This window comes from Euleptes europaea, chromosome 3 (assembly GCF_029931775.1).
Source record: "Euleptes europaea isolate rEulEur1 chromosome 3, rEulEur1.hap1, whole genome shotgun sequence".
Lineage (NCBI taxonomy): Eukaryota > Metazoa > Chordata > Lepidosauria > Squamata > Sphaerodactylidae > Euleptes > Euleptes europaea.
In genome coordinates, this window is record NC_079314.1 from 104,270,937 (window position 1) to 104,297,115 (window position 26,179).

At 46.0% G+C, this 26,179-nt stretch overlaps 1 protein-coding gene across 1 annotated transcript; it reads left to right on the forward strand.

Annotated features, from left to right (window-relative positions):
* The first annotated feature begins 264 nt into the window (after positions 1–264).
* OVCH1 (ovochymase 1) lies at positions 265–25,951 on the forward strand. Its single transcript, XM_056846585.1, is given in 17 exon segments — positions 265–283; positions 1,711–1,879; positions 3,706–3,839; positions 4,404–4,534; positions 4,891–4,984; positions 5,548–5,676; positions 7,432–7,611; positions 7,817–7,902; positions 9,964–10,120; positions 11,733–11,752; positions 14,082–14,212; positions 15,760–15,820; positions 15,823–15,901; positions 19,213–19,347; positions 19,997–20,005; positions 22,564–22,571; positions 25,790–25,951. Coding segments are annotated over 17 exon segments (1,704 nt in total).
* Positions 25,952–26,179: the final 228 nt, after the last annotated feature.

Consider the following 26,179-nt stretch of genomic DNA (forward strand, 5'->3'; position numbering starts at 1 on the left):
CCTAGGAAACGTCGGGATGTGACGTCACCCCATGGGTCAGGAATGACCTGGTGCTTGCACAGGGGACCTTTACCTTTTACCTTTAAGTCTTTCTAAATCCTAGTTCTGCAGAGCTGCTGCTAAGTATGTGTTGCCACCATCCCTTGCAAATTCACTTAGGGTTGCCAACTTGCCAACTTGTAACTAATCTGCTCCTGTGCCTTTAACAATGGCTTGGAGTGCAGAAATGAGCAGGTGAAGCCCCCCCCCCAAAAAAAAACACCCATGAAGAAAACTTCACAAGGTGAGTTTTTGTTCTCAGCTTCTCTTAAAGGCCAAAGATGGTTGGTCAAAAGGTTAATGATCCTATTCACCAACGCTTGGCGATAGCAAACACTCAAAATTATACAAAAACTGCATTTCATAAAGAATAGCAAACTCACACAACGTGCAGAAAAATAAAGCAACTTTCTCAAAACTCCTTAACAGAATGTAGCCATTGGCTTTTTCCTGCCGTTTCGCCAGAAGCTGTGGCAGGCATCTTCAGAGGAGTAACACTGAAGGACAGTGTCTCTCAGTGTCAAGTGTGTAGGAAGAGTAATATATAGTCAGAAAGGAGCTGAATCATTGTCCTGCAAAAAATTCAGCTCAAACCCAACCCCTTTCTGACTATATATTACTCTTCCTACACACTTGACATTGAGAGACACTGTCCTTCAGTGTTACTCCTCTGAAGATGCCTGCCACAGCTGCTGGCGAAACGGCAGGAAAGAAAATACCAAGACCACGGTTACACAGCCCGGATAACGTACAAGAACCAATGAACTCTGACCATGAAAGCCTTCGACAATATTTAGCCATTGGCTGTTGCACAACTTACAAAATATTGATTTGCCCACATCATAAAGGGTGAGTAATCTCTCTTGTCCCAGTCCTGAAGGTTTTACCTAGGGTGGGGTGGAAATTATTTGGAGCTTCTTTTAGAAGTTTATTTGCTGTTTCTGTGTTTGATTTATTAGGTATTGGCAGTGCAGGTTGGTCATCTGCCTCTAAATCCTCTTGGACACAGCTTTCAAAAAGAATTTCGTAACTAATGAAAGATCAGGTTCTACCTCTCCTGAGGACAAGTACTACCCAGGGTTGACCCTGCTTAACTTCCAATATATGATGAGATCAGGCTAGCAGCCATGATGGCCTAACTAAACTCCATGGTTAGACATTGTGGCCTTTTATGCAGGGGCGTTTCCCCGCAGTTACCCCCGCTGACTGTTTTGGGGCTTCCTTTTGATTATGCATGCCTTTTCCGCCCGTAAGAGGTCACCTCACTCTCCCCACGGGATTCAGGCTAAAACAGCATCTGGAAAACACGGGCAAAATGCACGAGGAGAGCGAGGAGACCTCTGACGGGCAGAAAAGGCATGAATAATCAAATGGAAGCCTGAAGCAGTCAGCGGGGGTGACCACGGGGAAAGTCCCTGCATAAAAGGCCTGTGCCTCTGTTGCTGAACAGCAGCACCAGGGGAAGGTCATTAACTTCACGTTCTGCTTGCTGGCTGTCCGGGGCTTCTGTTGCAACGTGGGCAAGGATGTTAGGAGGGGAAGGAATCTTGGCGTGACCCAACAGGGTGATTCTCATGTTACGCTACAGTGAGGGCACAGCTGGGCTGTACCATTTTTGGAGGCTACTTGAAAACCACCCTTCAGATGTTACTTGGCTTGTTCCCCCTGCAGCTGGTGCTCTGTCCAATATACTAAAGGAAGTGGATCTGCCCATCATTGATAGCAGAAGCTGCAGTGAGCTGTTGGAAGCTTTGGATTTGCCTCCAGTGGGGAGCTACATGCGGTGTGCTGGCTTTCCTGATGGCGGAAAGGATGCATGCCAGGCATGGAATGGGGCCCTGTAAGACCAGAACAGAAAATTGTTAAGTGCGTAGCTGAAAGGTAATGATCCCGAGATGGTTGCGGTCTCAGAGGGACCACAGGGATCTTTCCCAGTTCCCTCCTCTAACGTGCTACTTGAACTAGTAGAAAAACCTTTGCATTGGCCCTCATGCTGCCTGCTGGCTGTCCAGTCAGAAGATCACCCATTTGTCCCAAGTTGCCAACTGTGTAGGATATTGAACTTTGAATTACATACAGGTGTGTTTCTTGCATCCACCCTAACATCATGCTCCTAAGCGGAGTCATACTTTTCTAAGTCAATTAGTCAATAGGCTTAGAAGGGTGTATTTAGGATTGCACTGCAAGAGTACTTTAGAAGAAGAAGAGGTGGTTTTTATATGCCAACTTTCTCTACCACTTAAGGGAGAATCAAACCAGCTTACAATCACCTTCCCTTCCCCTCCCCACAACAGACACCCTGTGAGGTAGGTTGGGTTGAGAGAGCTGTGACTAGCCCAAGGTCACCCAGCTGGCTTCATGTGTAGGAGAGGGGAAACCAACCCGGTTCACCAGATTAGTGTCCACCACTCATGTGGAGGAGAGGGGAATCAAACCCGGTTCTCCAGATCAGACTCCACCGCTCCAAACCACCACTCTTAACCACTACACTTTGGAAGGGTCACAACATAACACCCCTTCTTCTGCAGGCTGTCCCCTCAAGCTAGGCTTACTTCTGTTCTGGGAAAGGCATACATGGAGGAAGCAGTTGGAGAGAGTTTGCAGAGGTGAGCAGGGAGTGAGGGTTAAACATGCACTCCATCTTGTCACTTTTTCCCTTCAGATGCTCCCTTGAGTTATCATAAATCTGCCAAATGCTGGTTTAGGAACCGCATGTTTGTGGGAGTAATTTAGTGCTTCTCTTACAACACCGTAAATCCTTATTGCATCCCACAGCCACTAAGTGTCACCCGCTTGCTGCCAGCGGCTGTCCATCAGAAGACACAACCGCTCACTGGTTTACACACACAAACTCTGAGGTCCATTTTCAACTACCTGCTGCTGAGTAAACTTCATGGTCTGAGGAGCATGTTCATACATTTACTCCATGCCTGTTTTCTTGTCTATTTATGCAATTTTTCCTCCCCAACAAGCCCGTGATGGGAAAGATGCATAAGCTAGGACCTTACACAAAGAAAAGGGACAAAATGTGTTCTGTGTTTTTATTAATGTGTAAAAATATTCTTGATGGGCCCCGTGGCACAGAGTGGTAAGCTGCAGTACTGCAGTCAAAGGTCTGCTCATGACCTGAGTTTGATCCTGACAGAAGTCGGTTTCAGGTAGCCGGCTCAAGGTTGACGCAGCCTTCCATCCTTCTGAGGTCAGTTAAATTAGTACCCAGCTTGCTGGGGGTAAAGTGTAGACGACTGGGGAAAGCAATGGCAAACCACCCCATAAACATAGCCTGCCTGGTAAAGGTCGTGATGTGATGTCAGCCCATGGGTCAGTAATGACCCGTTGCTTGCACAGGGGACTACCTTTGCCTTAAAAATATTCTACCTTGTAGCCACTTTTCCCCCTTCCAGTTCAACATACAAATGACTGCATGTTGACTTACTGAGCAGAAAATGTTGTGAATTAGTCCTAAAGCCACAGCACTTTGAAAAACAACCAGCCTCCTGCTTAAAAATAAATGGGAAGGCTTGGCCGAGCAATGATTGCAAAGCAGTTGTTCCTGGCAAAAGTGGTGGTGACAGTTCAGACATTGTGTGATATGCTAAGGTAGTGAAGACTTGGTCTCTGTCCATGGTGCTGATACATGACGTCCCTCTGTTTGTCTGCTTGCAGCCTGTGCGTCTGGAATATAACCGTTCCGGAAGACAAATTCATACTCATACTGTTTATTGAAGTAGACATAGAAGATCAGCTTGGATGTGACCATGACGACGTGGCTTTTCATTCACACAGGAGGAAATTAATTGGTATGTAAAACGTTTCTCTGCCTACCTTCCACAGTTAGAGCATAGTACAAGACAGATTCTAGGTTAGGACCCCCTAACTATAGACATTATCTAGTGCACTCTGGTAAAAAAGGGCATTTGGGGCAGACTCTGATAAAATCTCTAATGGCTACATAGCAATATTGGAGTATTTAGCATTCAATTGTATTCTGTGAATGTCTGAACACATGAAGCTGCCTTATAAAGTGTGGGTCCAGCGAGCAACGAACCTCAAGTAAAACTCCCATGCCTAAGCAACTTGAGAGTACTGCCTGGTTTTTATGTCTCTGTCTTAAGAAATACAAGGCAAGCAGAACCAGCCCTGGGCCATCTGATGCTTTTGACCTGAACTTGGTGCCTCTTAGAGCTATGCTAAATAAGAGGCAATTTGCCACCTTTTAATGAGACCTCAACTGATTTGCTGCCATGCTGCCCTGCCTCCAAGGTGAGGCCGGTCCTGACTGAATAATGTTACATGGACTAGAATCTGTATAAGGGAGATGTGTCTGGAGTGAGTGCTTCTAATTCGCTTGTCCTGTTTGGTAGGTTCCGGCTGCGGCAGTGTTGCAGTGCTGGTGGAAGAAGGGAAGATTGATACAGCTAATTACCCTGGCTTGTATCCCAGCCGCACGAAATGCCACTGGTTCATTGAAGCCCCTGTGGATCATGTCGTAAAGGTAATGATAACCATGTTGGTCCGTTGCCACAAAAATAAAAGAGCATTGTGGTATCTTAAATGGATTTATCGAAGCATAAACTTTTGTGGACTGGAGTGTGCTTCGTTGGATACGTCAGTAAATCTGTCCAAGGTGGCAGAACTCTCCTTTTCAGCCTGTTGTAATGGTAACGAGGGATAGTAACCAGGTGGTTGGTACCTAGTGTCGGAGGGGGATGCAATAAAATGTCCAGAAACTTCAGTGTGATTCAGCCACCACATGCAATAGAAATTATGAGCTCTCTCTTTGCTGCATCTATGATGCTGTATAAATGGAAAATGACCTTTGGTCGTAGAAATTGCACTCTTCCCTTACAGTTGGAGTTTGAAGACTTTGCTGTTGAAATCAGCCAGAACTTTATTTATGATTCCATTGTTATGTTTGGCGACACCGAAGAGGAGCACCAACTAGGTAGTAACTCATTCAGCTTGATAGAATATAATGGGTATGGGCAAGCCAGTGTGGTGTAGTGTTTAAGACAGATTAGAGCGGTGGACTCTAATCTGGAGAACCAGGTTTGATTTCCACTCCTCCACATGGAGCCTGCTGGGTGACCTTGGGCCAGTCACAGTTCTCTCTGAACTCTCTCAGCCCCACATACCTCACAAGATGTCTGTTGGGGGCAGAGGAAGGGAAGGTGGTTCCACTCTTCCTTTCAAAGTGCTGAGTGCAACATCATAGCCTTACAACATGCTGAGGGGTAAATTAGTCTGAAAGATGGCAATTTGCCCAAGGGCACTTTTGTAAATTTGTTAGCTGAGATGGGATTTGAACCTGGTTCTCCCAAACCTTCACTGGCTTCTGTGGTTGGTGGTAATGCTGGCCTAGAAGGCAGAAGATGGAAGGACAGGCTGCTTGGTGGAGACATGGTTAGGAATGTGATAAGGATCTGAGGTCTTGAGGAAGGACTCTGGGGGGGGGAAGTAAAGGAATGCTGTTTTTTTTAAATGGTGGAAACTTCCATCTCCCTGCAGTTCTTCTTTGCGGCTTCTCAATTCCTTCCCCAGTATGGAGCCCTGGAAACATCCTGCTGGTACACTTTGAGAGTGATGGAGAGAACAACTTCAGAGGATTCAAGGCCAGATTTGCCCTTTTCCCCTCAGGTTGTCAGGGCAGTGCTGCCCATACACTATGACTCTTAGTCCATTTCCTGATTGGCCAGCCAACCCTGATGGTCTATTGGAGCAGGAACATTTTGGGGTGCATGACCGAAGAGGCGAGTCCCTGAAGCTCTTGCACAGGATCCTTGGAACATTTCTGAGGCTCTAACTACATATTGCGTGATTGCTACAGGAACTTGCAGCAGGATGCCACCTGCGAGTTCCCTGTGGGAACTCAATTCTGAAGTCTCTCAGGGGCCCAATTTGGATTGAGACTACAGGGAGAGGAAGAGCTTTGGTCTCCCTGCCCCATTCCATTCTCCTTACCTGAAAGAGTCCCAGGGTTTTATTTGCTCAATGCAAGGGCTGCACCTATACTGAATACTTGTACCATCAGCCCCGTGTGCTGTTTCAGGTTGGGGAAAATGGCACAGAGGTAAGGATGAAACTCTCCTCCTCCCATGCCATGGTCCTGGTCTGAATCAGGCCCCTGTGGCACTGAGTTCTTGTGGAGAAGACTCAGCTGCTGTATGGCTACAAGTCCTATGGAGCTCACATGGTAGATGTAATGAGAAATTAAATCAAAAGAGTTTCCATCTAGAGATTAGGAAAATTTTTCTAACAGAGCGGTTCCTCAGTGGACAGCCTTCCTCGGGAGGTGGTAAGCGCTCCTTCCCTGGAGGTTTTTAAGCAGAGGCTAGATGGCCATCTCTCAGCAATGCTGATTCTATGACCTTAAGCAGATGATGAGAGGGAGGGCATCTTGACTATCTTCTGGGCATGGAGTAGGGGTCACTGGAGGGGTGTGGGGTAGTTGTGAATTTCCTGCATTGTGCAGGGGGTCGGACTAGATGACCCTGGTGATCCTTTCCAATGCTATGCTTCTATGAGCAGTTTGGACCTGAGCCGAGCAACTTTGAGGGCTCAGGGCATCCCCATCCTCCCAGGGCTAACCAGTCATTGACAGTGAGAAAGGCAGGAAGCAGGGTGACACTAAAGGGGAGGGGAGGGCATGGAAGCAAGGAAGGGAGCAGCTGCTTCTTGCTGAGAACTGAATATAGCCCTCGTTTATTTCCTGCAGGAAACCCAAAAGCTGAATTTGCAGGGCTGGTTGTTGTACAAGCATCTAGCCCAAAGCACATACCTATCGGTAAGCAAGCATCTGAAATTTCAGTCATCCAAAAAACTTCCCCCTCATGAATATCCACAGATGAAAGGGCTGCTGTGTACAAAGAGAAGGCTGTCTATTTAATCTAGCATGAATAGTTACCATGCCACACTCCTGGGTGTTTGAGCTTGTGCGTGAGGTTGACAAAGGTCTTGCTTCAATCCATTTGTAGTGTGAGTGGGCAAGCCTGACTCGGCTGTCATTCTAAGTGGTTCCCATTATACAGATGCTTCTCTTCTACACTAGCAAATTGTGCTGCGAAAGTATTATTTTTTAAAACCCAAGGCTTGTCTTTGGAAATGCTTTACTGGTTTTTCAGTTCTGAAGTATGTTGTCAGAGAAAAGTCAAATTTGATTTGGAAATTATAAAACTGTGAGTTGGGGGCTTTCAGAGAATCTCAGGGGAGGGTGACATCTTTATGACTTTCCAAGTTTTAGCAAGCTGTTCTCGGGTAACTGGGAGCTTTTAGTCTTGCTCCTTAGTGGCTGTTTTGCTGCTTTAAGTCCTTGTCTATGTTTATTTGTGGTTGTCTTGTAAACCTGTTGCCAGGAAGGTTCCTCCACATTCTGGGCTCTCTTTTGCCTTCCAGATGTTTGTGGCTCTCCCCCCTTTGGCCCTCGGTGGCTGCCCAGACATGTTGTTGGAGGAGAATAAAGTTGTCCCCACTACTGGCCATGGCATGTAGGCTTGCGCTTTCTGGGGGACTACCAATGTGGCGGTGTTGTCATTGGCCCAGAATGGGTGCCCACTGCAGAAGTTCCCAGGTTCAGTCCCTGACATTTCCAGTAAAAAGGATCAGGTAGGGGGTGATGTGAATGACCTCTCTCTGAGACCTTGGAGAACAGCTGCCAGGCAGAGTCGACAGGTCCACTCATCCACAGGTATACATTCCTATCAAGCTCTCTCTCTTTTTAGCCCGGGTGGGGGGATGCATTTCTCTTGAGTGTTCTTCTACTTCATCGCCTCTCTTACAGCTGGGGGCCTTGCCAGCTGCTTGCAGCAGGCCCAAGTGCCCATACTTAATAATGATGTCTGCGAGCGAAATTACTGCGAAATTACAGCTCAAAGCTGAGTGTGAGCGAAAGAGCTTCACAAGCGCATTGGAATAATTCCATCTCTTTAAAAAATCTTTATTGGATTAAGGAGCATTGTCTCTGAAAACAGAACAGTTGCTGATGAAGCCGCCAGCGCGGCGATGAAAACGCTAAGCAAATCCGGACGGCGTTTCAATCTTCTTCTGTGATTTCTTGTCAATTTCATACTAGAAGGACTTACTAGGTGAAGAGCCCCACGGGACTCAAAGACAACTAAACTATCTATTTATTGACTTTAGTCTGTTATTTTATAAGAGATTTTTGGCAACCCCTTCGTTGGGAGCTACTTTTTTGTGTTTGTGTAATGTTGTTTGTTGCTTGACTGCTTGAATACATTCTTGTTGATGTTGTGTATTTGTTTGCACTGTTCACTATTCACTAAACTATTTCTAGTTTGCATACTTATTTGTACGTGCCCAGTACTATTGTTTTTTCTCAGTACCTGGAGGTTGGCAACCCTAGTCTGGCATTTTAACCACTACACCACTCTGGCTGGCTGGTGCCATTAGAAAATACAGGAGGTTTCATTCTGAAAGGCATCCATTTACCAAGAAATGCTAACTATGTCTTTATTTAATTAAAACACATACCTCATCGGCAGACAGCTCTCAATGTATCTTTAAAACCAACATCAAAAATCACAATAATGTTGAAATAAAACTAAGTAAACAGACATATATTCGAAACCAAGAACCACAGTAAATAAAAAATAAAATCTTCTGGTACTAAAAAGGGGAAACCCAACTCTCTCTCTCTCTCTGTGTGTGTGTGTGTGTGTGTGTGTATGTGAAGTGCCGTCAAGTTGCTTCTGACTCATGGTGACCCTATGAATCAGTCCTCCAAAATGTCCTCTCTTTGACAGCCTTGCTCAGATCTTGCAAATTGAGGGCTGTGGCTTCCTTTATTGAGTCAATCCATCTCTTGTTGGGTCGTCCTCTTTTCCTGCTGCCCTCAACTTTCCCTGGCATGACAGTCTTTTCCAGTGACTCCTGTCTTCTCATAACGTGACCAAAATACGAAAACCTCAGTTTAGTCATTTTAGCTTCAACCCAACTGTAGTAGCAACTAATGAAAGGCCTTGGGTAGTGGGGGAGGGGGGAATGCTTTTGCCTGGCACCTAAAAGTTAGCTAGCTCATTGCCAAGTGAACTGATTTCAGGAAGGAATCCCACTGTCACGGTTCCACAACAGAGAAGGCCCTGTCCCTCATGTTCCCCCACGTCAGCAGATGGGCACACACCACATACAACAGGGATCATATGCTAGAACTGGAAGTGGAAAGGTACAGTGCAAATGACAAAGCAGTTCAATTAATACAATTCGGAAAATTAAAACTGAAATTTCGGTTAACCATGAAAATTTCTGAGGATGGCTGAACTCTTAATTCTGAAACAGTGGGTTTATATCTTACTAGCCCCTCCAGATAGATGTGTTGGGTTACCAACCTCCAGGTACTAGCTGGAGATCTCCTGCTATTACAACTGATCTCCAGCCGATAGAGATCAGTTCACCTGGAGAAAATGGCCGCTTTGGCAATTGGACTCTATGGCATTTAAGTCCCACCCTCCTCAGGCTCTGCCCTGAAAACCTCCTGCTGGTGGCAAAGAAGGATCTGGCAACCCTATAAGCGACAAGTCTCTTGTGGACTGCTGATTTTCGTGAGCCATGTTATACCAGTAATTTAGGTATTTTGCTTCCAGGCTAGAGTATGACGCTAAATTTCAGTCTTCAATGAAGACACAGTTCCATTTGGAGAGGGCCATCTTGCGCTCAGTGCTTATTTGGCGGTGTGGGTGCATGAAATGTGTGTGATCAGATGACCAACCAAGATGATGCTCAGACCTGTACATCCTGCCTAGCCAGCTTCCTTCTATTGTTAGAGGAATGCCCCAGGACACAGGAGACATTCCTATTCTATAAATACTCAGAGATGGGTGCTAGAATAGCCAACCAAGAAAACAGATAGTTGCTTAATAGATACAGCATTTTTGGAAAATGCTTACTGTCTCATATGTGTATGTTTCCTAGGGGGATTCAGGTGTCCTGCTGGTTTGTAAAAATGAGGAGTCATCATTTACACTCTACGGCATTGCCAGCTGGGGTGTGGGATGTGCCAGGCCAAAGAAACCAGGTGTTTATACAAGAGTCAGAGTCTTTCTGGACTAGACCCTCTCCAGAATGGAAGGTAAGCATGGCCATATCTTTCTCCTGCATCTCTTACTGATGTGTCCTGTTATGTAAGAGGATGTCTTACCACTAAGACTACTAGCATTGCCCTGGTATGTTACTGTAGCCATGAATTGTGGAAATATCCGGACGGTATTTTCCCGGCGTCAACTCAGTACACAGAAAGTATTCTGGAAAATATCGGGGTAATTTCCCCCCTCGAATACACATCCCAGGAACCCAAATGTGTCCACTGCATACTTATTTAACAGCTTACAACATTATTCTCCCCTCCCCAACAAAAACCCTTTGTAGGGATGGGTCATCCAGGTTAGGGTGCCTAAACCTTCTAGTAAGGTTTAAATAGCCTCTTGAGGGTGTTACACCAGATCTTTTGTTTGCACAGTGAATCTGCAGATTGACAGAACTGATGTTACATTATCTGGGGGAGATCTCAGAAATGCATAGCTTTGATGGGATCCTACCTCACGGCAGTTGGAGGGTCTATTTTTTCCCCCAAAATGTAATAATTTGTTCTGTTCTCACTACTAACACAAGTGTGTCTTGTAACAGAGAAGGGACCAGCCAGTATGCCGATAAATAATACTGGACGTGAAACCTTAGAGGGACCACCAGAGCCATTTATAAATTTGTCAGAAGCTCCTTATGGACAAGGTAACAGCCTCCTCCTCCTCCTCCTCAATTCTTGTACTGTGCAAACAAATCTGTCTTTTTCTAGCTCGCGATGGCCATGGTTCTTTCCCATAATACTAGAGATAAAGAACGTCCAAATGATGGACTGGGTAGTAAATTTGGAACAGACAAATGGAACTACTCCTTCACACAAAACGTAATTAATGTGTGGAACTCACAGCCAGAGGATTTAGTGGCAGACACCAGTGTAGATGACAAGAAAAGAGGATTAGACCGATTCATGGAGGGATAGGCTCATCGGTGCCTGTTAGCCATCATGGCTAAGTGGAACTGCCATGTTCAGAGAGACATACCTCTGAATGATAGCTGCTGGGGTGGCAATAACAAGGTAAGCCTTTGTGTCCCGCTTACGGCCCTTCTGCAGCATCTGGTTGGCCACTGTGGAAAACAGGATGCTGCGCTAGGTGGACCTGGTCCAGCAGAGCTGCTCTTATGTTCTTATCCATGGGTACAACAGCTGCAGAGGTGGCAGGCTTACCAAGCCCCTGCTGGTGGGGGGGGGGAATATTCTGCTACCAGTGGGCACTTCAGGGTCACCAACCTCCAGGTACTAGCTGATCTCCCGCTATTACAACTGATCTCCAGTCGATAGAGATCAGTTCACCTGGAGAAAATGGCCGCTTTGGCAATTGGACTCTATGGCATTGAAGTCCCTCCCCTCTCCAAACCCCACTCCCCTCAAACTCCACCCCCCCTCCAAATCTCCAGGTATTTCCCAACCTGGAGCTGGCAACCTTAGGGCACTCCCCTGCTGCCACTCAGCTGGCCGCCTGGGGAAAAACGGCAGGACATTGGGAGGCGGACATCCTGACATCATTCCCTGTGCACCTGGAAATTATGTCAGTGCATCAATGGGGGATGCTGGGTACACTCTGGCACTTGGTACACTTTACCACAAAGTTTTGCTCTGATGCCAGAACGCAAGCGTCCTTGGAAGGCAAGTCATCTGCCAGTTGCTAGGTAGGAACTTCTGAGATGGAGCACGATGATCCAAGGGGCGTTTTATAGAGAATTCTCAGCACTAAAAGCAGTTTTCAGGTTTTTACAGAAGTAGTCACGGCAGTTAAACTGATACAAAACTGATAAAAGTTTGGAGTACCTGTATGCTCTCTGTGAAGTTCTTGTGCTGCCACCGCTTTTCGGGCTGCATGGTATAAGTCAAATGCTGTGTTCAGTAAGTTGAGCTGTACTGTTATTGAGTGCCTGATCACAGCCAATAAGGTCTGCAGAAGGCTATCCTGCCCCCCCCCCCAAGTGTTCTTAAAGTCCTTGCAACCTTTGGTATGGTTTTTTTTTTTTTTTTAGGGATGGCTCTCTGAACTGGCTTTGGGCAAGCCAAGAGGATCGATCACCTTCCCTTGTTGCCCTCAAGAATACACAGGAGATGTGCAGTGTTTGTGGGTCCTCAGAATCTCCCCTGGAGGAATGGCAAAAATGGTGTTAAAACATTTGTCGATACCAGAGTCTGAGCATTGCAAAGTGGAATTCTGAACATGAGACCCATGTGCACAAAAGCCGAATGGGAAGGGGAGTGCACCGGGGGGGGGGGGTGGGAATTGGGTGAGATCAAACAGAAACTGCTAGGACCCAACCCTTAGCATTTTTGCTCTGGATGTGGCTTCTGACAGCATTGGTTAAAACAATGTGTGTGTGTGTGTGTGTGTGTGTGTTCAAGTTGCAGCCGACTTATGGCGACCCCTTTTGGGGGTTTTCATGGCAAGAGACTAACAGAGGTGGTTTGCCAGTGCCTTCCTCTGCACAGCAACCCTGGTATTCCTTGGTGGTCTCCCATCCAAATACTCACCAGGGCTGATCCTGCTTAGCTTCTGAGATCAAACAAGATCAGGCTAGCCTGGGCCATCCAGGTCAGGGTAGTTAAAACAATAGTCATTAATAATCATAAGAAAGAATTAGGTGTATCAGCAGCCTGAAAACCAACAATTAAAATGTACAGCATCATTTAGAGATAGGAAAGGGAGGGCTGCTAATAAGGGTGTGTGTGCAAAAATAGGGGGTGGATAATCTAAACAAAAAAGTGACATAAGGCCCAGACAGATAAAAAAATCTGTTTGCCTGCTTCCTAAACCTCAATAAGCTATGCGTCAGGCAAAGTGTTGTAAGGAGGAAGTTGCAGAAGTGAGGTGCCAAAACAAAAAAGGCCCGGTCCTGGATAATTCAGAAAGTGTATGTCCATAGACCAAGGCTATGAACCTGATCCTAACTGATGGGCATGCGTGGATTGTTCTAGATATGGACTATTAAGTGATTAACTGTATTTGCCCCAAAAAGACCAACCTAAATGCAAGAAAAAAGGTTTTTTATTATAGTACGTGTATGGTTCTAGTCTTTCCTCAATGCAAGAAGCAAGAGAGAGACCTAGACCTCCTTTAATTGGGGGCTGTAATTTCCCAATACTCAGGCTTTTCTCCTCCAGCCTGCAGGTTCGTTCTGGGCAGGGAAGAGCCACACAGGGACGAGACTCACACCTTTGCTTAAGTAATATAAACAAATTTATTGGTTGCGAGAGAGCAAAAAAGAAAATAAGCTCTCACACCGCTACAGGCAATTTAAAAAGTAAAACAACAGACTCAGAGCAACTAGAAATCTACTCTACTTACAACACAGAGCTGGTCTTGTTCCTTCTTACTATCAGTCCCTGTATAACAAACAAAATCCCGAACCAAGACCCTTTCCCCCGGAGCAACCTCCCTTTTTCACTTAACCACCGACCTTGGCTTCCTCCCTCCTCATTAGTTTCACCTGATCTCAAAACTATCCCAGCTGTGATTCCCTGGGCGGTGAACTCTCAAGGACGGATTGCTCAATGGCTTCTTCTTTACAGTACGTATCTAGCTTATAGATGTTTAAGACAGCCCCCTCTTTTTCTAATGTTAAATGGGGGGAAAAAACTAATCTTCCTTTCAGGCAAACAGCATATGTAAGATCCCTCTTCAATAGGATCTTAGGCAGATGATGAGAGGGAGGGCATCTTGGCCATCTTCTGGTCACTGGGGGTGTGGGGATGGGAGGTAGTTGTGAATTTCCTGCATTGTGCAGGGGGTTGGACTAGATGACCCCGGTGGTCCCTCCAACTCTATGATTCTATGATTCTAATACTGGTTCAACTCTGCGCCTCCTTTTGTATATATCCTACTCATTCTGCCACTTTGACCATCAACCAAAAAGCAACCAAATGACTGAAAGTGAAATAAGAATGAATAATCTCCACTTTCTAATTATTCATTCCTTCCCCACCACGGCCAAAGATGGGGAAAAGTGTGAATTACTCCAACAATCTGAGCCAGCAATTGGCTCACTGCAAAGATGTGATCCTCACTGCCTGGGAAGGAATAATCCAGTCGCCAGGTTTTCCAAAAGGCTATTCCAACACGGCTGGGTGGGTGTTCAGCTTTCGTTCTGAGCTGTTGCAGAAATCTGTGGCTAGAGCACTTTCTCCGGTGGGCCTTTCTAGTATGCCTGTAGGTTGCCAGGTCCCTCTTCACCACTGGCGGGAGGCTTTTGGGGCGGAGCCTGAGGAGAGTGGGGTTTGGGGAGGGGAGGGACTTCAGTGCCATAGAGTCCAATTGCCAAAATGGCCATTTTCTCCAGGTGAACTGATCTCTATCGGCTGGAGATCAGTTATAATAGCAGGAGATCTCCAGCTAGTACCTGGAACTTGGCAACCCTACCCTTCATGGGTTTTATCTTCTTCCAAGGACCTATTCTGCCTTACAACAACTCTATGAAGTAGGTGGGTTGGGAGAGAGTGACTGACCCCAGATCGTCCAGCAAGCTTCATGGCTGAGTAGAGATTTCGAGTTGAGTTTCCAAGGTCCTAGTTAGGGTTGCCAATTCTGGGTGGAGATTTGTGAGAATGGGGTTTGGGGAGGAAGCTCAGTGGGGCATAATGCCATAGACATCGCCCTCCAAAGCAGCCATTTTCCCCAGGGGAACTGATGTGTGTAGTCTGGAGATCAGTTGTCATTCTGTGAGGTCTCCACACACACACCCCAAGCCTGTCACTAACCACACTGCTTCACACTGGGAAAAGGTCCACGCTGTGTCCTCCTAAACCCCTCGGTATGTTTTGTCTGAGGTCGAGGGAAGAGAGGGACTAGTGTGGAGGAATACGGAAGAGAGATTGGGGAGGGGAGTCTCAGCTGCCAAACTCAAACGGAATTTCTTGGAGTTTTTGCTGTATTTCCGCTGCCGATCATGATTCCCTCCTCTCACAACTTACTTGGTAGCCTGTCTTTTAAACTTTGATACGTGTCACTGACAGGATAAACTTGGTTGAATACAGAAGAAAACATCATCTTGGGTATCTTTCACCAACTTTCCAGTGCATGTTTGACTTCCACTCTTCTCTCTCTCTCTTTTTTTTACCTCAACCCTGCTGAGATGGATGTTTTGTGCCTCGGATTTCCTTTCTCTCCTCACTTGCCTCACTGCCCTGAGGAAATAAGTTTCCCATTATGTCAGGGGAGAAAATGACTGGATTTTTTAGCAACACTCCTAAATAAATAACATAACCTTGAATTAGAATTTTAATTAGGGGGTGCAATCCAAAATCTGTTTAATTGGATGTAAATGTTATTGATATTAGCAATGCATTCTTCTGAGTAAATAGGTTTTGGATTGGAGTGTTTATTTGGTTGACTGAGATATGCTGGTTTTGCTTTGGAAATGTTTAATATGCAACATTGAGCTTTGCCCTTTCAGCAACTACTTGGCTTCTTCTTTGTTACCTTTTTGCAATTTTGGTTTTTCTGGTGATGTCATTGTTTGACTTCGCTCTGGATGCATTTTTTTATGGTTAAGTAATAATTACCTCTCTTCACCATTATCATCACATGGTAGAATAATTGTGACCTCATTGCTGCAATACGCTGCATTGCTTCTGCATCGCATCCTCCCTTTTTTCTTTTTTTACCCAATTTGCAGCTGTCGCTGGAGAATTGTCGGCCCATTAAATTCCGTCATTCGATTGGATTTCTTAGACTTCACGTCTGGAAAAAAAAACTTTCCAAATGCCACGGTGGACTTATTATTTATGAAGGATTTGAATCAGCAAAAGAAGTGCTTGGTGAGACATTTGATGAGCTAATAACAATGAAATGACAATGAATCTGCCTTCTACTGAATCAGACCCTTGGTCCATCAAAGTCAGTATTGTCTACTCAGACTGGCAGCGGCTCTCCAGGGTCTCAGGCAGGGATCTTTCACACCACCTACTTGCCTAGTCCCTTTAACTGGAGATGCCGGGGACTGAACCTGGGACCTTCTGCATCTCAAGCAGTTGCTCTACCACTGAGCCATGGCCCCTCCCTTGAGAATTGTTCTTCCAAGTACGTAAAAAGGTTGCTACAAAGAAGGCTTGGTAGTCTTTGCCACTTATAGTCATGGGCATAGCGGAGACAATGTATTAAAACTGAAATGGCTAACTAGATACTGGCAAGGGTGGTTTTAAGCACAGGGCATCTGGGGCAGCTGCCCTGGATCCCACACTGCCCCCTCACATGGCAACCAGCTGCCCTGTAACCCCTACCACCATGGAGTTGTGGGGGTGGCAGAAGAGTTGTAAGGAAGGCAGCTGGGAATCTGCCACACTGCCAGAATCTCAGGCAGTGTGGAGGGGATCAGTATATGGTAGGTGTGGGGAGAGGAGTTGCACATAGTGTTGCCAACCTCCAGGTACTAGCTGGAGATCTCCCACTATTACAACTGATCTCCAGCCGATAGAAATCAGTTCACCTGGAGAAAATGGCCGCTTTGACAATTGGAGTCTATGGCACTGAAGTCCCTCCCCTTCCCCAAACCCCGCCCTCTTCAGGCTTCACCCTAAAAACCTCCCGCCAGTGGAGAAGAGGGACCTGCCAACCCTAGCTGCACAGGCAGGAGATGCCCACTGGCTGAGCCTCTTCTGGACAGCTGACCTCCTAGCCAACACCATGGGGAGAAAGGACCACCATGAGCCCACCCAAGCCTCAAGCTGTGCCCCAAGGAAAGTGCCAGGCACAGTGTAGGGCTGGACAGGCAGGCTGGGGGTGGCTTTTTCTCCTCTCCTCGGGGGGGTAGGGGTAGCACCTTCCCACTGTGATTTTGGAGCCAAACACTCGGATTTTCCCTGGGACCCCAAAAAACACTAAGACCACCCCTGCATACTGACCTTTCCTAGCTTCTTATAGTTAGGGTTGCCAACCGCCAGGTACTAGCTGGAGACCTCCTGTTATTACAACTGATCTCCAGCCGATAGAGATCAGTTCCCCTGGAGAAAATGGCCACTTTGGCAATTGGACTCTATGGCATTGAAGTCCCTCCCCTCCCCAAACCCTGCCCTCCTCAGGCTCTGCCCCAAAAACCTCCTGCCAGTGGCAAAGAGGAACCTGGCAACCCTCTTTATAGTGTAGCATTTCAGTGTACCAGGTAACTCTGTTTCTGACCAGAAAGTCATCATTAACAATGGCTGCCTTGAGCCAAGATGATGATGGTGGGTGGGTGGGTTGTATAAATACTTTAATTAATGAATATAATAATAAAGGTACTTGAACTGGAGGCTACCGGTGCAGTCCCCTAAGCAGAGCTATAAGCTCCTAAGCCCACTGACTTTAATGGACTTAGAAGAGTGTAACTCTGCTTAGTCTTGCGCTGTATGGCATGAAATGTGTGAATTAAAACTGATCAGTAAATTCTACTAACTGGGACCTCAACAGAGATGAAAAATTTCTCTCATACTTATGGGTATTCAGCAAATGTAGCCCAGCATTAGGGAAATTGTGTTCCTGCCAGCTACAGCTGTTGTGAATGATCACTTTCATTTTATTCCATTTATATCCCTGCCCTCCCCCAGCCAGGCCGGGCTCAGGGCCGCTTTGCATAGACTGTGCCATGTGCATTTCATGGCCTTTTAACCCCACTTTTCACAATTGCCTCCCATATCATGTGGGTATATAAATATAGCCCATGAAAGACTAAGATATGATAAAACAAATTTGATCACTCATTGCATCTGAAGAAGTGGGCTCTATCCCACAAAAGTTTATGCTGGCTAAGAACGGTTTTGGTCTTTAGAATCATAGAAGGGACCACCAGGGACATCTAGTCCAACCCCCTGCACAATGCTGGAAATTCACAACTACCTCCCCCCCACACCCCCAGTGACCCATACTCCATGCCCAGAAGATGGCCAAGATGCCCGCCCTCTCATGATCTGCCTAAGGTCATAGTATCAGCATTGCTGACAGATGGCCATCTAGCCATTGCTTAAAAATCTCCAGGGAAGGAGAGCTTACCACCTCCCAATGAAGCCTGTTCCACTGAGGAACCGCTCTGACTGTTAGAAAATTCTTCCTAATGTCTAGACAGAAACTCTTTTGATTTAATTTCAACCCGTGGGTTCTGGTCCGACCTTCTGGGGCAACAGAAAACAACTTGGCACCCTCCTCTATATGACAGCCCTTCAAGTACTTGAAGATGGCTTCATATCCCCTCTCAGTCTTCTCCTCTTCAGGCTAAACATACCCAGCTCCTTCAACCTTTCCTCATAGGACTTGGTCTCCAGACCCCTCAACCATCTTTGTTGCCCTCCTCTGGACATGTTCCAGCTTGTCTTTTCATTTAATATCTCTAAAGCAGAAAACTAGACATGCTAGAATGGTATAAGCATGGTGTGACTTCCCCACCCCATGTTTGTTAGGCAGCATAATGCAGTCAACAAACTAAGGTGCCATGAAAATCTCATGGATGGGGCCTGTGCCCTTGCATGGTGTAAGTAGTTGCTGCTGGCTCCTGTGACTTCGCATGGCCGGCGACTTCGCATGGTTCACCCCATATCTTGCTTTTAAAAAGGTAAGTTAAAGGTCCCCTGTGCAAGCACCGGGTCATTCCTGACCCATGGGGTGACGTCACATCCCGACGTTTCCTAGGCAGACTTTGTTTACGGGGTGGTTTGCCAGTGCCTTCCCCAGTCATCTTCCCTTTACCCCCAGCAAGCTGGGTCCTCATTTTAGTGACCTCGGGAGGATGGAAGGCTGAGTCAACCTTGAGCCGGCTACGTGAAACCAACTTCCGTCGGGATCGAACTCAGGTCGTGAGCAGAGCTTGGACTGCAGTACTGCAGCTTACCACTCTGTGCCACTCTTGCTTTTAAGCTTCCTTAATAGAGAGTCCATTAATATTCTGATAGTGGCATCCACTGATATCTTCATCCAAGCCAACTGAATGAGACACTGCTGGGCTCCAGCCATGTAAATTTATTCAAGATAATGGGTCCTGGCTTTTAAGAGACAGCTGGAGAATATTCCAGTGTGCCGAGAGCTCTTGTCTATATGAAATTCTGCACTAGCAAGCGGCTGCGGTGTCAGAGTGTCTTCTATGTAATACGGCTCTGTCTGACAGGTAATTTCTGTGACGGAGCTCCACGCTTTCCATTAAAGTCTCACGGCCCCATGGTGATGCTGACCTTTACTTCTGGCGCAGAGACAAAGATGAAAGGATTTGTTCTCGCCTACAGAATCCAGGAAATTCAGCCCAGTAAGTAGGATTTTTGTGGGACGGCTTGACAGGGTCCTGATTAAACAATGTAAAAACTGTAGGGGGAAATAAGTAAAAACTTCCTCTTACAAATCAGACTGCCCCTACCAATGGTACCCCAATATCTGTGCATCCCAAAAAAAAAACCTCTGACATCCGTCAGATGCCTGGATAAAGTACTTCAGTTTGAAATCAGAGAAGGAAACCCTGAACTGGCAGGGAGATCTGGAATATAAATGTATGGAGTCAGTATAAGTTAAAAGCATAAATCTAAACAAATATAGGAAATATATATTTATTACAATATTCCTTAAATCACATATCCTGGCCCAAATAATAGCATCACAAATGTGCATAAATACAAAGGACCATTATTGACCCTGACCAAACGCGTTTCAGCACATTGGCCTTCTTCACTCCTGCCTACCCATTTCAACCGTATGTTGACCTGTCTTTCGGCCTTTTTAATTCTATAGAGCGCTCCCAAGAGATGGGTGAGGCACAGTCTATGACTTCCTTGAGGTTATGAAATAAAATCAACCACTTACACAAGTCACTCTGAACATCTTTGAAACAAAAGACCAACTGAGATGCTAACAGGATAAAAAAAAATGAGCTGATAACTGATGTTGCTTCTCTCCACTTTCAGGTCCACCTGGTAAATTAATTACTTCTGAAGCAAGTAAATACCATTCTGGGTGCCTCTTCTCCTCCACCCCACCCCTTTCCTGACCTCCGCACGGAGCCCATGGGATAAAATTGTTCCTGCACTGGTGTAAATCTGCTGATTAACTGGTTCACACCTGAATATGCTTAATCTGTGTGCTCAACCAGCCACATGATCCATACCACACTACATGCTGCACAACTGGGATAACCAAACTGGGGCAATATGTCAGTAGCTGAAGGCACAATTGAATTAGGGTTGCCAACCTCCAGGTGGTGTCTGGAGATCTCCCGCTTTTTACAAACTGATCTCCAGGCGACAGAGATCAGTTCACTTGGAGAAAATGGCCGCTTTGGAAAGTGAATTCTATGGCAGTATATTCCATTGCCTCCCCTCCCCTTTTTGAATCTCTGGACAAGCCCCCAAAATGTGAAACTGACCAGCTGTATGAACCTATAACATGACAGTATGAACCTATAACATAAGCAATCTTGTATATTCTTGCTATATGTCAGTCACTTCATTTGAATTATTCTCATTCCAGGAAATGTGGAATTCCACCGGAGGACCCGATCCCCATGGAGGAAATATTTCCAAATACATCAAGAGGGGAACAGGGAAAGCTGAGGTTGGCTGGTGGCAACCTAGGCCACTCCCAAGACCTGACCTTGGCTTGTTAGCCTGCAGTATGAGAACGAGCACTTCTGTTCAGGAACTTTGATTGATGAAAGCTGGGTCCTGACAGCCGGGCACTGCAATTTTAGGCACGTAGAGTCTTGGACTCGACTGATGCATTTCAAAGCTAAAAAAATGGAGGCATCTTTTAGCAAAATTATTCTTGGGCTGGAAAATGTAACACGATCTGTGTCAGGTTACTGTTAGTATTGTTCCATAAACCACGAAACCTATCTGGATTTCATATATAATTGGAGGATGAAATTTTGCATAGCTAATTTACAATAGTACTCTTCAAGGAAAGGGAGTATCTCCTGCTGTGCTGAGTTACCCTGTGCATTGCACAGTGGTGCACAGTAGTGTGGTGGTGGAGTTTTTCTGTTGTAAGCTGCTTTGGGTCCCTCTGGGGGAGAAAAGTGCAGTGTATGTGCGTTATGTGCCGGTCAAGTCGCTCCCGACCTATGGCGACCCTATGAATTAAATTACCTCCAAAATGTTCTATCATTGACAGCCTTGCTCAGGTATCTGCAAACAGAAGGCCGTGGCTTCCTCTACTGAGTCAGTCCATCCGATGTTGGGTCCTCCTTTTTTCCTACTGCCTTCAACTTTTCCTAGCCTTCTTGTCTTTTTCCTAGCCTTCTCGTCCTGTCTTTCCTTGCTTTCTTGTGACCAATGTACCATAGCCCCAGTTTAGCAGGATACAAATACATATATAAATGCGTTGAACAAAATATGTCCCCTCTCTTCTAGCGTGCAAACAGATGAAGTTATCCTAGGGATCACCTTTCTGGTGCCCGGCATAAAAAGCAGGGCCCAGGTCTTTGTGAAATCTGCATACTTCCACTCCAACTTCAGTGGCTTTCCTTCCAGCAATGACCTTAATCTGTTGGAACTGGAGAAACCCATCCAGACAGGTACTTTTGAGTGGAAACTTATTTTTCTTCTGAATGAATAAATGGTTTTATTTGCCTTTAGCCCATAGGCCATTACAAACATGTCAAGGATACCACAGATATAAGAGATCAGGGGTCTGTCTACACCTGACATGCAAGATAATTTAACTTGTAAGATATTTGGGATATTGCTACATTAGATAAATGTTAGTGCGAGTGGATATAATCAAGTAAAAGTTAGTTGCAACTAAGGGCCAGGCTACACATGCCATTGGAGTCTGGTGACTGGGACTCCAGACATAAGAGCATAAGAAAGGCCCTGCTGGATCAGACCAAGGCCCATCAAGTCCAGCAGTCTGTTCCACACAGTAGCCAACCAGGTGCCTCTAGGAAGCCCCCAAACAAGACGACTGCAGCAGCACCATCCTGCCTGTGTTCCACAGCACCTAATATAATAGGCATGCTCCTCTGATACTAGAGAGAATAGGTATGCAGCATGACTAGTATCCATTCTAACTAATAGCCATGAATACCCCTTTCCTCCATGAATATGTCCACTCCCCTCTTAAAGCCCTTCAAGCAGGCAGCCATCACCACATCCTGGGGCAGGGAGTTCCACAATTTAACTATGCATTGTGTGAAAAAATACTTCCTTTTATTTGCTTTGAATCTGTCACCCCTCAGCTTCAGCAGATGACCCCGCATTCTAGTATTATGGGAGAGGGAGAAAAACGTCTCCCTGTCCACTCTCTCCAAACCATGCATAATTTTATAGACCTCTATCATGTCTCCCCTTATGACTTTTAACCCTAAAAAGGCAGCGGGGAATGTGAATTGGGGCCTGCGATGCTGGGTAAGGTTATGCTCCCTTGCTGCAGTCTGGTTTCTCAACTGGAAATGATCCCTTTCGACTGCCTTAAGTACTGGAAAGGGGAAAAGACAGGTAAGCATACTGGGTCTGTCTTTTTTCTTTCTTTCTAGGGCTGAAAGTAGTGCGTTAAGGATGATGTTAGTTGCCCTGAAAGGTTTGACCTGTGATAGGTGGTTCACACATGCAACTCACCACTTACAAACATATATAGTTACTTTGTAGCAAGTCAGACCATTGGCGCAGTATCGTCAACTCTGATTGGTAGCAGCTTTCCGGGTTCTTGGGTACAGGTCTTTCCTAATATCCGCTCCCTTAGATCCTTTAACGAGAGATGCTGAAGACTGAGCTTGAAACTTTCTGCATGCAAAGTATTTATGTGTAATAAGGAACGGAGTTCAACTCCATGCTGTTTTCTGCTTAGGAGACACCATAGGAGTCATCTGCTTGCCTGATTGGGATGAAGAAATGGGCAGTGATGCTTGACGGCAGGGTGGGGAGCTACAGAAGGAAGCCGTAAGTATAGGCCAACTCTTCTAATGTAACAGAAAATGTGCCCACAAGAATCTTGAAACAGTCGGTAGAAGTGATAAAAATTAGATGCCCTAACATCTACTGCTAATTCAGTGGTTCTGAAACCATGTGCTGCGTGAAGAAAAGTGGGTTTTTATATGCCGACTTTCTCTACCACGTAAGGAAGAATCAAACCGGCTTACAATCACCTTCCCTTCCCCTCCCCACAACAGACACCCTGTGAGGTAGGTGGGCTGACAGAGTGTGACTTGCCCAAGGTCACACAGCTGGCTTCATGTGTAGGAGTGGGGGAACAAATCCAGTTCACCAGATTAGCCTCCGCCGCTCATGTGGAGGAGTGGGGAATCAAACCGGGTTCTCCAGATTAGAGGTCACCGCTCCAAACCACCTCTCTTAACCACTGCACCACGCTGGCTCTCAGTCAGAACTGCAAGAGTTCCACAAGAAAAAAAAATAGCTTATGTGAGCCCAGAATAGCTACCCAAAAAAGGAGGATCCTGCTGCCTCTCTGCACGATGTACTGTCCTGCCCATCCTCCCTCCATATGGCCGTCCAGAAACCATTGTTGGACTAGCATTCACTGTGTACAGAAATTAATTAAGGACTACTACTGGGCAACTACTGGGTCATCTCCCCCCTCCAAATGGAAGCGGTCAGTCCTATTTAAAAGAGCAGCAGCCTTCCTCCCTCCCTCTAGCTTGGTCCTTGGGCAGAGCCATTGCTGCTAGAGAAGGGGAAAATGGGATTTTCCCTGCCCTGCAAGCCTTTGAACCTTCTCCTCTTGGTTTCTTCTTACGGTGGGAATGGCTAGTTTCTGAGATCATGTCTCAGTGGAAGTACCGTCTTAACAGTTGCTCCTGCCTTTGATGGATCTTAGAACTTTTCTTTTGTTTCCCACAGAGGATGAATTCTCTCTGAGGCTGCAGCAAATGAAAATGACCCTCCTCACTAATAAAGTCTGTGCCAAATACTGGGGTGAAGATATTAAAAATACTAACGTCTGCAGGGGAGCTGCTGGGTCCACGTCTTGTGCTGTGTGTAATTGGTGCGGGGTGTTTTTGTTTTGCTCAATGGCAGAAACACAGGCTCACATTTAGCAACCAGATGTAGGTGCAGGGGTTTCGATTCCTGTAGCTGTCAGCAAATCAATTCAGTTACACTGGAATCTTTTTTTGAGTGGTAGAATTCAGAGTATTTGGATGGAATATCAAGGCATACCATCTGGGTTAGCTGAGTATTCAAGAATGCAAAGTTAGAGAAAGGGAGATTCCATTGGAAATCAGTGTGGCTTCTGTAAACATATAGGTGTTTAAGGTTGAAACCCTAAACATGTCTCTTTAGAGATGTTTTAAAGAAACCAATGAGATTTTCTTCTAAACAAATCTATATCTAGCTGTTGGTTTCATTTGCTAACATAGAATAGAATCAGAGTTGGAAGGGACCACCAGGGTCATCTAGTCCAACCCCCTGCACAATGCAGGAAATTCACAACTACCTCTCCCACCCACACCCCCAGTGCCCCCTACTCCATTCCGAGAAGATAACCAAGATGCCCTCCCTCTCATGATCTGCCTAAGGTCATAGAATCAGCATTGCTGACGGATGGCCATCTAGCCTCTGCTTAAAAACCTCCAGGGAAGGAGAGCTTACCACCTCCCGAGGAAGCCTGTTCCACTGGGGAACCGCTCTTTAGAAAATTCTTTCTAATATCTAGACGGAAACTCTTTTGATTTAATTTCAACCCATTGGTTCTGGTCTGACCTTCTGGGGCAACAGAAAACAACTTAGCACCATCCTCTATATGACAGCCCTTCAGGAACTTGAAGATGGTTATCATATCCCCTCTCAGTCTTCTCCTCTTCAGGCGAAACATACCCAGCTCCTTCAACCTTTCCTTATAGGACTTGGTCTCCAGACCCCTCACCATCTTTGTTGCCCTCCTCTGGACACGTTCCAGCTTGTCTACATCTTTCTTAAACTGTGGTGCCCAATACTGAACACAGTACTCTAGGTGAGGTCTAACCAGAGCAGAGTAAAGGAATACCAGCAGTTGGACACTTATTTATTAAAAATTTCTTCCTCCAAAGAGCTCAGGGTGGTAAACATCATTCTTCCCTCCTCCATTTTATCTTCATACCAAACCTGTGAGAGATAAGCTAGGCTGAAAGATGAGTGACTGATCCAAGGTCACACAGTGAGATTCCTGGCAGTCTCTCAAACCCCAGTCTAACCACTGCACCACAATGTAGTGCACCCCCAAATCTGAATACTATACTTTAAATTGCACTTCAGGCCTTCAACTCTTAGGTTCACATGTTCACATGAAGCTGCCTTATACTGAATCTGACCCTAGGTCCATCAAAGTCAGTATTGTCTACTCAGACTGGCAGCAGCTCTCGAGGGTCTCAGGTAGAGATCTTTCACAGCATTTACTTGCCTCTAGTCCCTTTAACTGGAGATGCCGGAGGTTGAAACTGGGACCTTCTGCATGCCAAGCAGATGCTCTACCACTAAGCCACAGCCCCTTGCCTAGTGGCATAGCCCAGGTATGGTCTTAGTGAGTCTAAGGCTCTGAGCCCAAGTCCATGATGGGGCCAAAGAATCAGTGTCAGCCCCAAAGCCGGAGACACAACTGCTGCTGGAAGCCCCAGATAGGGCAAGGTGCAAGCAGCAGTAAGTGATGGGTGATGACACTTGACACCAGATCATGGTCCGCTGATGGATGCTGGTTGTCAATAAATTATGCTTGAGTATATTGTGAGTGGCAATGCAAATATGTTTTTTTTCCCCCTACTACACTTGCAGGGAGATTCTGGAGGGCCACTTATATGCAAGGTGGATGGACATTATAAACTGGTTGGTGTTGAAAGCTGGGGTAGTGACTGTGATCTGAAGTCACCAGCTGTCTACACAAGGATCTCTGCTTACAGGGGCTGGATTTCTGCAATCACTCATGGAAAAGTCTGATTGGGATTCTTTCTTAGAATCATAGAATCAGAGTTGGAAGGGACCACCAGGGTCATCAAGTCCAACCCCTGCACAATGCAGGAAATTCACAACTACCTTCCCCCCCACACCTAGTCACCAGAAGATGGCCAAGATGCCCTCCCTCTCATCATCTGCCTAAGGTCACAGAATCAGCAACATTGCTGACAGATGGCCATCTAACCTCTTCTTAAAAACCTCCAGGGAAGG